The sequence below is a fragment of the Hyla sarda genome, chromosome 1 (genome assembly GCF_029499605.1).
Source record: "Hyla sarda isolate aHylSar1 chromosome 1, aHylSar1.hap1, whole genome shotgun sequence".
Classification (NCBI taxonomy): Eukaryota; Metazoa; Chordata; class Amphibia; order Anura; family Hylidae; genus Hyla; species Hyla sarda.
In genome coordinates, this window is record NC_079189.1 from 601,931,651 (window position 1) to 601,950,078 (window position 18,428).

Below are 18,428 nucleotides of genomic sequence, written 5' to 3' on the forward strand. Positions count from 1 at the left end.
ATATAAAAGTTATGATTTTTAGAAGGCGAGGAGGAAAAAATGAAAACGTAAAAATTAAATTGTCTGAGTCCTTAAGGCCAAAATGGGCTGAGTCCTTAAGGGGTTAAAGGAGAACTCCAGAATATAATAATTATCGCCCATACTGCCGGCAGTAAAAAAATAAAGATGTACATACCTTCCTCCGCTCCCCCGGGGCCTCCGGTAACCGGCTCCGGTCTCCGCCGTGATCCACTTCCTGGTTGCCGGAGAGTCATACTGCGCTCAGCCAATCACCAGCCGCAGTGAAGTCCCGACTCGGCCGGCGATAGTCTGAGCGGCAGTGTGAGAACGCTTCAGGACACAAAATCCTTCACTACAGCGGCACCTGCTGCCGGGGCCGAAAATGTCACACTGCCGCTCAGCCTATCACCGGCCGAGTCGGGACTTCACTGCGGCCGGTGATTGGCTGAGCGCAGTATGACTCACCGGCAACCAGGAAGTGGATCACGGCGGAGACCGGAGCTGGTTACCGGAGGTCCCGGGGAAGCGGAGGAAGGTAAGTACATCTTTATTTTCTTTACTGCTATGGGGGACAATTTTCATATTCTGGAGTTCTCCTTTAAGGGGTTAAAGTCAGTGCGCCATTTGATCAATTTAAAGCACGTCTCTGCAACTAATAGTGGCCAAAATATTTGATAATTTCCCCTTCATTTACCCTCAGTTCACTCTCCTAGGAGGCCTATTATTGTTCTGAGCTGCAGATCTTGTAACCCTACAGACACTTATATGGGTATTAGAGGGCGAGGAGGGAACAAAACAAAATGCAAATACACCGAGTCATTAAAGGGTTAATGGTAACAATGGAGGAATCGCTGCTGTTTACATCCACAAATACAAAGTAAATAAAAGTTCTTCAATAATTTCTATGTCCCCCGTAATGACGTCACCGAGAACTGCGACTCCTCCTGATGACATCACAATCCTCATATATATATATATATACACTACATACCTCCACCGCAGCCTGTACAGAGCCGGATACTTACCCTGTGCTTACACCACCTGCCATGATGTCACAGTCATGTGATCAGTCACATGGAGAAAGAGGAGGAGTCACATGATCAGGGGCTGCTGCTCTAGGCTCATCTGCTCAGTGTATGCAGGACTCTGCTGTGCTGGTTGTGATCGCTGCTGGATGAGCTGAAGTTATGTGTATGCAGCAGAGCTGTGTGTGTGTGATGTGCGTGGTGCAGAGCTGTGTATGTGTGTGTTATATATGTCTGCAGCAGAGCTGTGTGTAATGTGCATGTAGCTGAGCTGTATGTGTACACAGTAGAGCTGTATATGTGTAATGTACATGTAGCTGAGCTGTATGTGTACACAGTAGAGCTGTATATGTGTAATGTGCATGTAGCTGAGCTGTATGTGTACACAGTAGAGCTGTATATGTGTAATGTGCATGTAGCTGAGCTGTATGTGTACACAGTAGAGCTGTATATGTGTAATGTACATGTAGCTGAGCTGTATATGTACACAGTAGAGCTGTATATGTGTAATGTGCATGTAGCTGAGCTGTATGTGTACACAGTAGAGCTGTATATGTGTAATGTGCATGTAGCTGAGCTGTATGTGTACACAGTAGAGCTGTATATGTGTAATGTGCATGTAGCTGAGCTGTATGTGTACACAGTAGAGCTGTATATGTGTAATGTACATGTAGCTGAGCTGTATGTGTACACAGTAGAGCTGTATATGTGTAATGTACATGTAGCTGAGCTGTATGTGTACACAGTAGAGCTGTATATGTGTAATGTACATGTAGCTGAGCTGTATGTGTACACAGTAGAGCTGTATATGTGTAATGTGCATGTAGCTGAGCTGTATGTGTACACAGTAGAGCTGTATATGTGTAATATACATGTAGCTGAGCTGTATGTGTACACAGTAGAGCTGTGTGTAATGTGCATGTAGCTGAGCTGTATGTGTACACAGTAGTGCTGTATGTGTAATGTACTTGTAGCTGAGCTGTATGTGTACACAGTAGAGCTGTGTGTAATGTACATGTAGCTGAGCTGTATGTGTACACAGTAGAGCTGTATATGTGTAATGTACATGTAGCTGAGCTGTATGTGTACACAGTAGAGCTGTATATGTGTAATGTCCATGTAGCTGAGCTGTATGTGTACACAGTAGAGCTGTATATGTGTAATGTACATGTAGCTGAACTGTATGTGTACACAGTAGAGCTGTATATGTGTAATGTACATGTAGCTGAGCTGTATGTGTACACAGTAGAGCTGTATATGTGTAATGTACATGTAGCTGAGCTGTATGTGTACACAGTAGAGCTGTATATGTGTAATGTCCATGTAGCTGAGCTGTATGTGTACACAGTAGAGCTGTATATGTGTAATGTCCATGTAGCTGAGCTGTATGTGTACACAGTAGAGCTGTATATGTGTAATGTACATGTAGCTGAGCTGTATGTGTACACAGTAGAGCTGTATATGTGTAATGTACATGTAGCTGAGCTGTATGTGTACACAGTAGAGCTGTATATGTGTAATGTACATGTAGCTGAGCTGTATGTGTACACAGTAGAGCTGTATATGTGTAATGTACATGTAGCTGAGCTGTATGTGTGTAATGTGCATGTAGCTGAGCTGTATGTGTACACAGTAGAGCTGTATATGTGTAATGTACATGTAGCTGAGCTGTATGTGTACACAGTAGAGCTGTATATGTGTAATGTCCATGTAGCTGATCTGTATGTGTACACAGTAGAGCTGTATATGTGTAATGTGCATGTAGCTGAGCTGTATGTGTACACAGTAGAGCTGTATATGTGTAATGTACATGTAGCTGAGCTGTATGTGTACACAGTAGAGCTGTATATGTGTAATGTACATGTAGCTGAGCTGTATGTGTACACAGTAGAGCTGTGTGTAATGTGCATGTAGCTGAGCTGTATGTGTACACAGTAGAGCTGTGTGTAATGTGCATGTAGCTGAGCTGTATGTGTACACAGTAGAGCTGTATATGTGTAATGTGCATGTAGCTGAGCTGTATGTGTACACAGTAGAGCTGTATATGTGTAATGTGCATGTAGCTGAGCTGTATGTGTACACAGTAGAGCTGTATATGTGTAATGTGCATGTAGCTGAGCTGTATGTGTACACAGTAGAGCTGTATATGTGTAATGTGCATGTAGCTGAGCTGTATGTGTACACAGTAGAGCTGTATATGTGTAATGTGCATGTAGCTGAGCTGTATGTGTACACAGTAGAGCTGTATATGTGTAATGTGCATGTAGCTGAGCTGTATGTGTACACAGTAGAGCTGTATATGTGTAATGTGCATGTAGCTGAGCTGAATGTGTACACAGTAGAGCTGTATATGTGTAATGTGCATGTAGCTGAGCTGTATGTGTACACAGTAGAGCTGTATATGTGTAATGTACATGTAGCTGAGCTGTATGTGTACACAGTAGAGCTGTATATGTGTAATGTACATGTAGCTGAGCTGTATGTGTACACAGTAGAGCTGTATATGTGTAATGTGCATGTAGCTGAGCTGTATGTGTACACAGTAGAGCTGTATATGTGTAATGTGCATGTAGCTGAGCTGTATGTGTACACAGTAGAGCTGTATATGTGTAATGTGCATGTAGCTGAGCTGTATGTGTACACAGTAGAGCTGTATATGTGTAATGTGCATGTAGCTGAGCTGTATGTGTACACAGTAGAGCTGTATATGTGTAATGTGCATGTAGCTGAGCTGTATGTGTACACAGTAGAGCTGTATATGTGTAATGTGCATGTAGCTGAGCTGTATGTGTACACAGTAGAGCTGTATATGTGTAATGTGCATGTAGCTGAGCTGTATGTGTACACAGTAGAGCTGTATATGTGTAATGTGCATGTAGCTGAGCTGTATGTGTACACAGTAGTGCTGTATATGTGTAATGTGCATGTAGCTGAGCTGTATGTGTACACAGTAGAGCTGTATATGTGTAATGTACATGTAGCTGAGCTGTATGTGTACACAGTAGAGCTGTATATGTGTAATGTACATGTAGCTGAGCTGTATGTGTACACAGTAGAGCTGTATATGTGTAATGTGCATGTAGCTGAGCTGTATGTGTACACAGTAGAGCTGTATATGTGTAATGTGCATGTAGCTGAGCTGTATGTGTACACAGTAGAGCTGTATATGTGTAATGTGCATGTAGCTGAGCTGTATGTGTACACAGTAGAGCTGTATATGTGTAATGTGCATGTAGCTGAGCTGTATGTGTACACAGTAGAGCTGTATGTATGTGTACACAGTAGAGCTGTATATATGTGTAATGTACATGTAGCTGAGCTGTATGTGTACACAGTAGAGCTGTATATATGTGTAATGTGCATGTAGCTGAGCTGTATGTGTACACAGTAGAGCTGTATATGTGTAATGTGCATGTAGCTGAGCTGTATGTGTACACAGTAGAGCTGTGTATGTGTAATGTACATGTAGCTGAGCTGTATGTGTACACAGTAGAGCTGTATATGTGTAATGTACATGTAGCTGAGCTATATGTGTACACAGTAGAGCTGTATATGTGTAATGTACATGTAGCTGAGCTGTATGTGTACACAGTAGAGCTGTATATGTGTAATGTACATGTAGCTGAGCTGTATGTGTGTAATGTGCATGTAGCTGAGCTGTATGTGTACACAGTAGAGCTGTATATGTGTAATGTACATGTAGCTGAGCTGTATGTGTACACAGTAGAGCTGTATATGTGTAATGTCCATGTAGCTGAGCTGTATGTGTACACAGTAGAGCTGTATATGTGTAATGTGCATGTAGCTGAGCTGTATGTGTACACAGTAGAGCTGTATATGTGTAATGTACATGTAGCTGAGCTGTATGTGTACACAGTAGAGCTGTATATGTGTAATGTACATGTAGCTGAGCTGTATGTGTACACAGTAGAGCTGTATATGTGTAATGTGCATGTAGCTGAGCTGTATGTGTACACAGTAGAGCTGTGTGTAATGTGCATGTAGCTGAGCTGTATGTGTACACAGTAGAGCTGTGTGTAATGTGCATGTAGCTGAGCTGTATGTGTACACAGTAGAGCTGTATATGTGTAATGTGCATGTAGCTGAGCTGTATGTGTACACAGTAGAGCTGTATATGTGTAATGTGCATGTAGCTGAGCTGTATGTGTACACAGTAGAGCTGTATATGTGTAATGTGCATGTAGCTGAGCTGTATGTGTACACAGTAGAGCTGTATATGTGTAATGTGCATGTAGCTGAGCTGTATGTGTACACAGTAGAGCTGTATATGTGTAATGTGCATGTAGCTGAGCTGTATGTGTACACAGTAGAGCTGTATATGTGTAATGTGCATGTAGCTGAGCTGTATGTGTACACAGTAGAGCTGTATATGTGTAATGTGCATGTAGCTGAGCTGTATGTGTACACAGTAGAGCTGTATATGTGTAATGTGCATGTAGCTGAGCTGTATGTGTACACAGTAGAGCTGTATATGTGTAATGTGCATGTAGCTGAGCTGTATGTGTACACAGTAGAGCTGTATATGTGTAATGTGCATGTAGCTGAGCTGTATGTGTACACAGTAGAGCTGTATATGTGTAATGTGCATGTAGCTGAGCTGTATGTGTACACAGTAGAGCTGTATATGTGTAATGTGCATGTAGCTGAGCTGTATGTGTACACAGTAGAGCTGTATATGTGTAATGTACATGTAGCTGAGCTGTATGTGTACACAGTAGAGCTGTATATGTGTAATGTACATGTAGCTGAGCTGTATGTGTACACAGTAGAGCTGTATATGTGTAATGTGCATGTAGCTGAGCTGTATGTGTACACAGTAGAGCTGTATATGTGTAATGTGCATGTAGCTGAGCTGTATGTGTACACAGTAGAGCTGTATATGTGTAATGTGCATGTAGCTGAGCTGTATGTGTACACAGTAGAGCTGTATATGTGTAATGTGCATGTAGCTGAGCTGTATGTGTACACAGTAGAGCTGTATATGTGTAATGTGCATGTAGCTGAGCTGTATGTGTACACAGTAGTGCTGTATGTGTAATGTGCATGTAGCTGTGCTGTATGTGTACACAGTAGAGCTGTATATGTGTAATGTACATGTAGCTGAGCTGTATGTGTACACAGTAGAGCTGTATATGTGTAATGTACATGTAGCTGAGCTGTATGTGTACACAGTAGAGCTGTATATGTGTAATGTGCATGTAGCTGAGCTGTATGTGTACACAGTAGAGCTGTATATGTGTAATGTGCATGTAGCTGAGCTGTATGTGTACACAGTAGAGCTGTATATGTGTAATGTGCATGTAGCTGAGCTGTATGTGTACACAGTAGAGCTGTATATATGTGTAATGTGCATGTAGCTGAGCTGTATGTGTACACAGTAGAGCTGTATATATGTATAATGTGCATGTAGCTGAGCTGTATGTGTACACAGTAGAGCTGTATATATGTGTAATGTGCATGTAGCTGAGCTGTATGTGTACACAGTAGAGCTGTATATATGTGTAATGTGCATGTAGCTGAGCTGTATGTGTACACAGTAGAGCTGTATATATGTGTAATGTGCATGTAGCTGAGCTGTATGTGTACACAGTAGAGCTGTATGTATGTGTACACAGTAGAGCTGTATATATGTGTAATGTGCATGTAGCTGAGCTGTATGTGTACACAGTAGAGCTGTATATGTGTAATGTACATGTAGCTGAGCTGTATGTGTACACAGGAGAGCTGTATATGTGTAATGTGCATGTAGCTGAGCTGTATGTGTACACAGGAGAGCTGTATATGTGTAATGTGCATGTAGCTGAGCTGTATGTGTACACAGGAGAGCTGTATATGTGTAATGTACATGTAGCTGAGCTGTATGTGTACACAGTAGAGCTGTATATGTGTAATGTGCATGTAGCTGAGCTGTATGTGTACACAGTAGAGCTGTATATGTGTAATGTGCATGTAGCTGAACTGTATGTGTACACAGTAGAGCTGTATATGTGTAATGTGCATGTAGCTGAGCTGTATGTGTACACACTAGAGCTGTATATGTGTAATGTGCATGTAGCTGAGCTGTATGTGTACACAGTAGAGCTGTATATGTGTAATGTACATGTAGCTGAGCTGTATGTGTACACAGTAGAGCTGTGTAATGTACATGTAGCTGAGCTGTATGTGTACACAGTAGAGCTGTATATGTGTAATGTACATGTAGCTGAGCTGTATGTGTACACAGTAGTGCTGTATATGTGTAATGTGCATGTAGCTGAGCTGTATGTGTACACAGGAGAGCTGTATATGTGTAATGTGCATGTTGCTGAGCTGTATGTGTACACAGTAGAGCTGTATATGTGTAATGTGCATGTAGCTGAGCTGTATGTGTACACAGTAGAGCTGTATATGTGTAATGTACATGTAGCTGAGCTGTATGTGTACACAGTAGAGCTGTATATGTGTAATGTGCATGTTGCTGAGCTGTATGTGTACACAGTAGAGCTGTATATGTGTAATGTACATGTAGCTGAGCTGTATGTGTACACAGTAGAGCTGTATATGTGTAATGTACATGTAGCTGAGCTGTATGTGTACACAGTAGAGCTGTATATGTGTAATGTGCATGTTGCTGAGCTGTATGTGTACACAGTAGAGCTGTATATGTGTAATGTACATGTAGCTGAGCTGTATGTGTACACAGTAGAGCTGTATATGTGTAATGTGCATGTTGCTGAGCTGTATGTGTACACAGTAGAGCTGTATATGTGTAATGTACATGTTGTTGAGCTGTATGTGTACACAGTAGAGCTGTATATGTGTAATGTACATGTTGTTGAGCTGTATGTGTACACAGTAGAGCTGTATATGTGTAATGTACATGTTGTTGAGCTGTATGTGTACACAGTAGAGCTGTATATGTGTAATGTACATTTAACTAAGCTGTATGTGTATACAAATATATATATATATATATATATATATATATATATATATATATGTGTGTGTATGTCTGCTGAATAGGTCTAATGGTCTAGCAGAAGACCCAGTAATACGTAATCATAACTCCCAGCATATGGTACATAAAGAACTGTATACACCACTATTAAGGGTAATATACCAGGGGAGAAGCCTTAAAACGTATCTTTTAATATGTGTCAATAAAACACTCCAGGAGGTGACAAACCAATGTCCCTGGTTTTGCCGGATAGACACATCACAGACTTGTCATAGTCGAGGCTTCATGATAAAGCACTAGAAATAGCTTCAATACAATACTCTCTGTATGGTAAATAGTAACACACGTATATAAAAAACGGGTTCTGACACGTTTCTGCCAGGATGAACCAGCATCCTCAGGGGAAGCCTGAATATATAGCCCAATAGTGGAAAGATGTGTGTGTGTATATATATATATATATATATATATACCTAAATGCCCACAGAGATATAAGGGGCATTAATACAGCATCCCTGGGTGTTGATGGGCCATTAGCAATCCATTCCTAGATATAAAACATCATGGTGTGGGGGCGGCTGGTTCCGACAAACGTCATATCATTAAAGGAAGGAAGGATGAATGGGCAAATTTACTGAGATATTTCGGTCAAGTGATCACATGACTTACATCCTATTAAAAATCTATGGAAAGATTCTGGTTGAACTAGCTTGTCGCAAACCTGGAATGAAATAAGTCCCTTTAAAGGAGTACTCTGGCCCCAAGACAATTTATCCCCTAGATGTCTGATCGCGGGGGTCCAGCTGCTGGGGACCCCTGCAATCTAGCATGCAGTACCCACCTGTAAGCGCTGCAGGAAGCGCTGGAGGCTCTCAGTGTTAGGCCTCCCGACCACAGGGACGAAGTATCGTGATGTCACGACTTCGCTCCCGTGTGACGTCACGCCCCGCCCCCTCAATGTAAGTCTATGGGAGGGGGGCGTGACGGCACTGTGCCTGATTTACTGCATCCGGTAAGATAGTAAAGAATTTCCACACGGCAGGATACCTTTAAGTGATAGGTACACCACCACCCGAAGCCTACAGATGCAGCAGTGTCCCCATCACCCCCTCCTGAGCTGCTCAGACAGGCCTGCTGACATCAGCAAACTCCTCTACATCATCGCCACCACTTCTCTCGGTAAGAACTTCTAATGTGTGATCATGGCCTCATTGTTCCTCCTCAGTATATCCACAATGATGCTTTACAGTAACTCCACCACCCCTACGAACAGTAGTGCTATGCTCTCTCCAAAGGTTGACCGTGACCCAACTCCTGAGAAGACCTCAAATGAGTCAACCAGTCCCAAAGGGCCGTATTATCCTGTAAAACCACACAACCCTTGGCAGACAGTGAGAAATTTACATGGCTGACTGCTACTACTACCACCACCATCATACTGCTGGTGCCGGTACTGCCACCTACATTCTAACTGGCAGAGGACGTGGCAGGGGTGTTCTGTCCTCTCCCTCGTCCAATAATTCCTATACCAGACAGATATTTTTACTAGTCATCTTTAAAGGGGCACTCTGCTCCCCAGCTTTTGGAACAAACAGTTCCAAACGCTGGAGTCGGGTGCTCATGACATCATAGCCCCGCCCCCTTATGTCACACCCCTGCCTCCTCAATGCAAGTCTATGGGAGGGGGCGTGACGGCCGTCACGCCCCCTCCCATAGACTTGCATTGAGGAGGCAGGGGTGTGACATAAGGGGGCGGGGCTATGATGTCACGAGCACCCGGCTCCAGCGTTCGGAACTGTTTGTTCCAAATGCTGGGCAGCAGAGTACCCCTTTAAAGGGGTACTCCGGTGAAAACCTTTTTTCTTTTAAATCAACTGGTGCTAGAAAGTTAAACATATTTGTAAATGACTTCTATAAAAAAAAAAATCTTAATCCTTCCAGTACTTATTAGCTGCTGAATGCTACAGAGGAAATTCCTTTCTTTTTGGAACACTGATGACATCACGAGCACAGTGCTCTCTGCTGACATCTCCGTCCATTTTAGCAACCGTGCATAGCAGATGTATGCTAAGGGCAGCATGGTGGCTCAGTGGTTTGCACTGCTGCCTTGCAGCGCTGGGGCCTTGGGTTCAAATCCCACTAAGGACAACAATAAATAAAGCGTTATTATTATTATAATGACGTCAGCAAAGAGCACTGTGCTCGTGATGTCATCAGAGAGCATTCCAAAAAGAAAAGAATTTCCTCTGTAGTATTCAGCAGCTAATAAGTACAGGAAGGATTAAGATTTTTTAATAGAAGTCATTTACAAATCTGTTTAAATTTCTGGCACCAGTTGATTTAAAATAAAAAAGGTTTTCACCGGAGTACCCCTTTAACTTCCAATGCTTTGAACTGTGTTGTTTTCTTACAACCAGGTAGGTATACTGTGTGGTTGAATAAACCAAGAATATATAAATGAACAGGCGCTTTAGAAAACGAATGCACTATACATGTTAACACTTTTTTTTCCCCCACTGTTACCTTACAACTAGGTAAATATGTCTGAATAAACCAAAAATATATACGTGCAATCCCTAATGCATGTTAAATGTATGGGGATAAGTTATAGATCGCGGGGGGGGGAGGGATGTCCGAGCGCTGTGGCCGCCCGTAACCTCCTGGACAGTATGCTGAAAAGGGGGCGTTCTGTCCCCGCATGACGCGGTGGCCGACACGCCCCCTCCATGTACCCCATAGAGATACATGGAGGGGGTGTGTATGCTGCGGCTTTCTGCTGGGGACAAAACTGCACTTCCTGCAGCACTTCCCCCGTCCAGGAGATTGTGGGGGGGGGGGGGGGGTTCCCAGCGCTCGGACCACCCAGCAATCTATAACTTATTAAGTTATGTTGCACTACAGATGTCCTTTAACTTACAACCGGTAGATATATTGGGGGAGATTTATCAAAACCTGTGCAGAGGAAGAGTGGTGCAGTTGCCCATAGCAACCAATCAGATTGCTTCTTTCATTTTCCACAGGCCTCTTTAGAGGCCTGTGGAAAATGAAAGAAGCAATCTGATTGGTTGCTATGGGCAACTGCACCACTCTTCCTCTGCACAGGTTTTGATAAATCTCCCCCATTGTGTACGTGACTAAATCCCATAAATGTACGTAAAAGGCTCTTTAGATGGATTTAAAAAATGTATTGCTACAGCTTTGCTCAGTTGTACAGATACTTGCATGTGCCTTGAACAATGCTGGCTGGGATTTGTAGTGCACGATGAGGCTTCTCACTTTGCTGTGGAATTGTATAGCTTAGGGTTTGTGCTCAGCCTGCTGTGGAGGTTTTCGTAATATGAAAAGTTTTTTTTTTTTGGGGGGGGGGGGATTCTGCAGATCTGTCTCCAGATCGCTGAGAGCGGCGCGCTACATGCCTTTAAAACTGTGAAAAAGTCCCCCTTTGATGTCTTCTATTGGTCTGGGAGCAGATTGACAAATGAACCAGCAAATCATTGTATAACCTGGGGTTATCCTGTGATAGCTGCAAGGAATGCTGGTCAACCTGACATCATCTCCCTGGACTTCCTGCTTCCTCTGGGCACCGTGTGTTTCTCTTCCCTCATGCTAAAGGGGTTCGCCACCATTAAAGGGGTACTCCGGTGCTTACACATCTTATCCCCTATGCAAAGGATAGGGGATAAGATGACTGATCGCGGGAGTTCCGCAGCTGGGGACGCCCGTGATCATGCACGCGGCACCCCATTTGTAATCAGTCCACGGAGCATGTTCGCTCCGGGTCTGATTACGGGCGACTACAGGGCCGGCGGTGTGTGACGTCATGCCTCCTCCCCCGTGTGGTGTCACGCTCCGCCCCTCAATGCAAGCCTACGGGAGGGGGCGTGATAGCTATCACGCCCCCTCCCGTCGGCTTGCATTGAGGGGCGGGGCATGACGTCACACGCCGCCGGCCCTGTAGTCGCCCGTAATCAGACCCGGAGCAAACACTCCGGGGACTGATTATAAACAGGGTGCCGCGTGCATGATCACGGGCGTCCCCAGCTGCGGGACTCCCGCGATCAGGAGTCTTATCCCCTATCCTTTGGATAAGGGGATAAGATGTGTAAGCACCGGAGAACCCCTTTAAATAATTTTTTAATACCTACCTGCCAGACAGTAATGGACGTGCTTAGGAAGGATCTGCGCTTGTCTTGCGGGCTAAATGGCTTTGTTATGAGATTATCAGAACTCTGTGGCTATCTTTTTTGTGAACTGGGTATTTCCTGTTGGAGTTCATTCCCCCAAACTACAAATCCCATAGTTCCTTGTTTGTAAGTGTGAGGTAATTTTTCTTCCTCACACACACATCAGCCACCCTACTCATTGAAACACACCTCTGCTGCCTTCACTGCAATAGACCAGTGTTTTCTGACCAGGGTGCTGTTGCGTTCCAACTAGAGATGAGCGAACTTACAGTAAATTCGATTCGTCACGAACTTCTCGGCTCGGCAGTTGAAGTCTTTTCCTGCGTGAATTAGTTCAGCTTTCAGGTGCTCCCGTGGGCTGGAAAAGGTGGGTACAGTCCTAGGAAAGAGTCTCCTAGGACTGTATCCACCTTTTCCAGCCCACGGGAGCACCTGAAAGCTGAACTAATTCATGCAGGAAAAGTAATCAACTGCCGAGCCAAGAAGTTCGTGACGAATCGAATTTACTGTAAGTTCGCTCATCTCTACTCACAACCATGTATATGGTGGTGACTTTTCTTGTCCAAAACTTTTAATAAAAACAATTATTATTATTTTTTTTTTTAATTACGCCTTTCACAAATAGTGTGTAACAAAGCAAGAATCAAATTTTACCAAAATTATCATAACATTATTTACATAACATAGGTCAATAAAACAATCAATTTCCACATGATTACAGTGTAGTAAAGCAAGTGTGTGTGTGTGGAATACCAAACATGCACAAAACTGTGGTCAATTGCGCAAATTGTTTGCAACTTTTCATGAAAGTTGCACTTTATAAAATTACTGTCCACTGCATCTGCCAAAAAAGTTATTAAAAGTAAACCCAAACTAAGAAAGTGTGGTAGATGAAAACAGACATAAATAATACGCAAATATGTACACTGCGCCAAAAATGCGGCTTTTAACAACGCAAAAACAAGTGTAAATACAATGATAAATTCCCTCCTAATTGCTTTTTGGATTTCATCCACTTAAAGGGGTACTCCGGTGAAAACCTTTTTTCTTTTAAATCAACTGGTGGCAGAAAGTTAAACATATTTGTAAATTACTTCTATTAAAAAATCTTAATCCTTCCTGTACTTATTAGCTGCTGAATACTACAGAGGAAATTATTTTCTTTTTGGAATGCTCCCTGATGACATCACGACCACAGTTCTCTCTGCTGACGTTATTATAATAATAACTCTATATTTATTGTTGTCCTTAGTGGGATTTGAACCCAAGTCCCCAGCACTGCAGGGCAGCAGTGCTAACCACTGAGCCACCATGCTGCCCTTAGCATAAATCTGCTCTGCATGGTTGCTAAAATGGACAGAGATGTCAGCAGAGAGCACTGTGCTCGTGATGTCATCAGTGTTCCAAAAAGAAAGGAATTTCCTCTGTAGCATTCAGCAGCTAATAAGTACTGGAAGGATTAAGATTTTTTAATAGAAGTAATTTACAAATATGTTTAACTTTCTGCCACCAGTTGATTTAAAAGAAAGAAGGGTTTCACCGGAGTACCCCTTTAATTGCTTTCTCTTCCTCTTGTTGTACAACTATTTTTATTGTGTGTACTATATTTGCCAATAAAAGATTATAAAAAAAAAGGCCTCTTCCTATGAGTTACTTGGTATTTATGAAGATGAGATTTGTGGGTAAAACCTTTTCTCACATCCTGGTCATGAAAGAGGCATCATCTTCCCAGTGTGAGTTCTCTGATGTAGAACAAGATGTGATTTAACAGCAAAACATTTCCCACATTCTTGGCATGAAAATGGCTTCTCTCCTTTGTGAGTTTTTAGATGTGCAACAAGCTTTGATTTCATATTAAAACATTTCTCACATTCTGAGCATGAAAACGGCTTCTCCCCTGTGTGAGTTCTTTGATGTTCAACAAGCTTTGCTTTCACCAAAAAACCTTTTCCACATTCTAAGCATGAAAATGGCTTCTCACCTGTGTGAATTTTTTGATGGCGAATCAGATCAGTTTTTTCCCTAAAACATTTTTCACATTCTGAACATGAAAATGGCTTCTCTCCTGTGTGAGTTTTTTTATGTTTACCTAGAGTTGATTTTTGATTAAAACATTTCGCACAAAATGGGCATGAAAATGGCTTCTCTCCTGTGTGAATCCTCTCATGGTCAACAAGATTTTTTTTTTGAGAAAAACATTTCCCACATTCCGAGCAGGGAAATGGCTTCTCTCCTGTGTGAAGCCTCTCATGTTCAACAAGGTTTTTTCTTTGCGAAAAAAATTTCCCACATTCGCGACATGAAAATGGTTTTTCTCCTGTGTGCGTTTTTTGATGTTCAACAAGACTTGATTTCACAGTAAAAGATTTCCCACATTCTTTGCATGAAAATGGCTTCTCCCCTGTGTGAGTTCTCTGATGTTCAACAAGGTTCGATTTCTGAGTAAAACATTTCTCACATTCTGAGCATGAAAACGGCTTTTCCCCTGTGTGAATTTTATGATGGCGGATAAGCTTTTCTTTCTGCTTATAACATTTCCCACATTCTTGGCATGAAAATGGCTTGACTGCTGTGTGGATGCTCAGATGTGCAACAAGCCTTGATTTCATAGTAAAACATTTCCCGCATTCCGAGCAGGAAAATGGCTTCGGTCCTGTGTGATTTCTCTGATGGTCAACAAGATTTCTTCTTTGAGAAAAACATTTCCTACATTCTGAGCATGAAAATGGCTTCTCCCCTGTGTGGATTCTCTGATTTTCATTTGTATCTTGTGTGATATCATCATCTGCTTTATAATATGAAGATATAAGATTCTCCTCTGGTCTCCTGGTACAGTCATCTGCTGAGGATAAGAAAGTTTGTTATTTTTCAGTAATAGAGTAACAATTTGTCTGGGGGTGGAGTACCCCTTTAAGGGCTACTATCTGTCATCTACTATGAGTCTAATGAGTTCAACCAGGGGACCTCCAGCACAAGCTGCATGAATAGATGACCATCTGCAAGGATCAAACCCTCAGCCAGAGGATTCATGGGAAATATAGGCTACATCACAGAACCCCTTCAGTGATGGATTTACAAAAGAACATGGGACCAATCTCATGCCTGTCTATGCTGCACTATTTAAACAAACCATTTCCCGTCTCAAAATTTGGAAGATACTTATTAGCAGGGACAGCAGACAATGAAGATATAGATTTCATGGCCCCATTCTACATTCATATTGTAAACAATCGTGGAGATTTATCAAAACCTGTCCGGAGGAAAAGTTACTGAGTTGCCCATAGCAACCAATCAGATCGCTGCTTTCATTTTTGAAAAGGCCTCTGAAAAATGAAAGAAGCGATCTGATTGGTTGCTATGGGCAACTCGGCCACTTTTCCTCTGGACAGGTTTAGATAACTCTGCCCCCAATATGTGTTTTTGCCTTTAACAATGTCACAATCTTGACTAAATGGGGAATATATACAGCAGAAAAAAAGACAGAACAGCCGAACACTAATTTTTAGATATTTCTGTTGATCCCCTGTGAAATTTGTGACTCTTTTCTGCATTTAGTAGTTACTACTCACTTGTAGGAATGTCCTCCTTATACTGCTCATCACCGCTCACATCTGTCTCTTCTTCTTTTACCTTTACTTTTATAGCATTAATATAGATCAGACCTTCCCCTGTAGAAACGTCCTCCTTATACTGCTCATCACCGCTCACATCTGTCTCTTCTTCTTTTATCTTTACTTTTATAGCATTAATATAGTTCAGACCTTTCCCTGTAGGAATGTCCTCTTTATACTGCTCATCACCGCTCACATCTGTCTCCTCTTCTTTTACCTTTAGGTCTATAGCATTAATATAGATCAGATCTTTCCCTGTAGGAATGTCCACCTTAAACTGCTCATCACCGCTCACGTCTGTCTCCTCTTCTTCCTTCATGTCTGTAGCATTAATATTGTTCAGATCTTCTCCCTTATTCATAAGCTGTGAAAGAAATATAGAAAAAGTCATCAGACAGAAGAAAAAAGTCACGTGGAATGTTTTTAGGGTAAAAAAAAAAAAAAAAGTAGCTCTGTTTTTGGCCATTTTACACGTTACGCACCAGATGTGTGTTCTGCATGCTCCATCTTTCATTTTTAATTGTCCCTAAGCTGGTGGGTTTACCCTAGTCTCTATGATGTCTTCTAGAGATGAGCGAACTTACAGTAAATTTGATTCGTCACAAACTTCTCTGCTCGGCAGTTGATGACTTTTCCTGCATAAATGAGTTCAGCTTTCAGGTGCTCCGGTGGGCTGGAAAAGGTGGATACAGTCCTAGGAGACTCTTTCCTAGGACTGTATCCACCTTTTCCAGCCCACCGGAGCACCTGAAAGCTGAACTAATTTACGCAGGAAAAGTCATCAACTGCCGAGCCGAGAAGTTCGTGACAAATCGAATTTACTGTAAGTTCGCTCATCTCTAATGTCTTCCATACATTGAACACACAGACAAAAGGATCCTGTTATTTTGATATCTTTATAGTACACTCTAAAAAGCAGTAGTACCATGGAGGACATTATAGAGCAATAGTGAGCAGTGAAGTCTCCACTCCAGAGACCATCTGGCCTACCTCCCATGAAGCTACCCACACCAGAACCACCCTTGTACCAGCAGAGTTTCAGCTTCCTTCACTGTTGTCCATGGCCGACCTTTATATCTTTTTGGGTTGCTAGAATGTTTCGTCAGGTTTGACTGGCATAGGAGTACTCTCTTTCCTAAATTCGGAGGAAAACTGGTGAGACACTGTATTGTCTTTGGCGTTTTTAGAACCAGGAAGATAGGAGACCACATAATGGAATTGGGTAAAGAAATAGAGAGCCCATTCAGCCTGTTGTGGAGATAAACTTTTGGCCTCGGAGAAGTAGATGACATTTTCGTGGTATTAAAATAGGTACGGTAGCACCTCACGAAAGTGTCATCACTCCATAAGGGACAAAATGATGACATACAGTTCTTTATCCTCAATTTGTAATTGCATTCTGCTGAAGAAAGTTTGTAATTGGCGCCTTTAAGGGTTTTTAAGTACTTGGATCGCAACCGGGAACCACATATTCAGATTGCCATCTTTGAGGGTCATTTCGATTAGAGTTTTACTAGATTAAAGGGGTATTCCGGCCATAGACATCTTATCCCCTATCCAAAGGATGGATGTCTGATCATGGAGGGCCCGCCGCTGGGACACCCGTGATCTCCCCGAGCACCTGCATTCTAAACAGTATGTTTAGAACGCTGGGTTCCCACAGCGGGAGACGTGATTTCACACCACGCCCCCTCCATTCATGTCTATGGGAGGGGGCATGACGGCTGTCATGCCCCCTCCCATAGACATGAATGGAGGGGGCATGGTGTGACGTCACATCTCCAGTCCTATAAACACGGAGGTTTCCAAGACTAGAACAGCAGCCCGGCATAGAGATCACGGGGGGGGGGGGGGCCAAGCGGAGGACACTCCATGAACAGAAATCAGTCCGTTGGATAGGGGATAAGATGTCCATGGCCGGAATACCCCTTTAACCTCTTGGGGACACAGGGCGTATGTATACGCCCTGCATCCCCGATCCTTAAGGACTCAGTGCGTAGCTGTACGCCCTGGTCCTGTTTACTGGTTTTAAACGGTTCTCACCAGCAGCCAGGACCCATGGCTAATGCCGGGCATGGCCGATGCCCGGCATTAACCCTTTAGACGCCACAATCAAAGTTGATCGCGGCGTCTAAAACAAAAGTAAAAGAATCCCGGGCAGCTCAGCGGAGCTGATCGGGACTATGGCGACAAAATCGCGATGTCCCGATCAGCTTACCGGACGACCAGAGGGTCTTCACCTACCTCTCCATTGTCCGATTGGCGATCTACTGCTCCATGGCTGCGAAGCAGGCAGGAGTAGCAGCAGAGCGCCAGTTACACTGATCAGTGCTTTACAATGGCAGAGCTCTGATCAGTGTAGGATGGGCGGAGGGCAGGAAATGGGCGTGGCCCGGCAGGCGCAACGTCATCTGAAGCCTGGCCGGGGCTAGTTTCCGCCCGTCTTCCTGTATACTGCGCTCCTTCTCGGGAGCGCGCATACAGGCGGAGTACAGGGCAGGGACGGCAGCCTCTCAGTCTCCTCCGCTCTGTTTGGCTATACACGTGCAATACAGAGAGGAAGACTGAGCTGCCGTGCCCTGCAGGGAATCTATTCATAATGGTGGGTAAATTATATCATAATTATTTATAAAAAAAAATAAAACTAAAA

The 18,428-nt window shown here is 43.0% G+C and overlaps 1 protein-coding gene across 1 annotated transcript in view; it reads right to left on the bottom strand.

The window, feature by feature from the left end:
* The window catches only part of LOC130294238 (oocyte zinc finger protein XlCOF7.1-like), a 29,202-nt gene extending 11,948 nt beyond the window's left edge, over positions 1 to 17,254 (bottom strand). The window contains exons 1-3 of the mRNA XM_056543857.1: positions 16,807 to 17,254; positions 15,737 to 16,142; positions 13,887 to 15,009 (exon numbers count right to left, since the gene is read on the bottom strand). Coding sequence (XP_056399832.1) covers positions 13,887 to 15,009; positions 15,737 to 16,142; positions 16,807 to 17,145 — 1,868 coding nt within the window. The 5' untranslated portion in view covers positions 17,146 to 17,254. The remainder of the gene's footprint in view (positions 1 to 13,886; positions 15,010 to 15,736; positions 16,143 to 16,806) is intronic.
* Between the last annotated feature and the right edge of the window lie 1,174 nt (positions 17,255 to 18,428).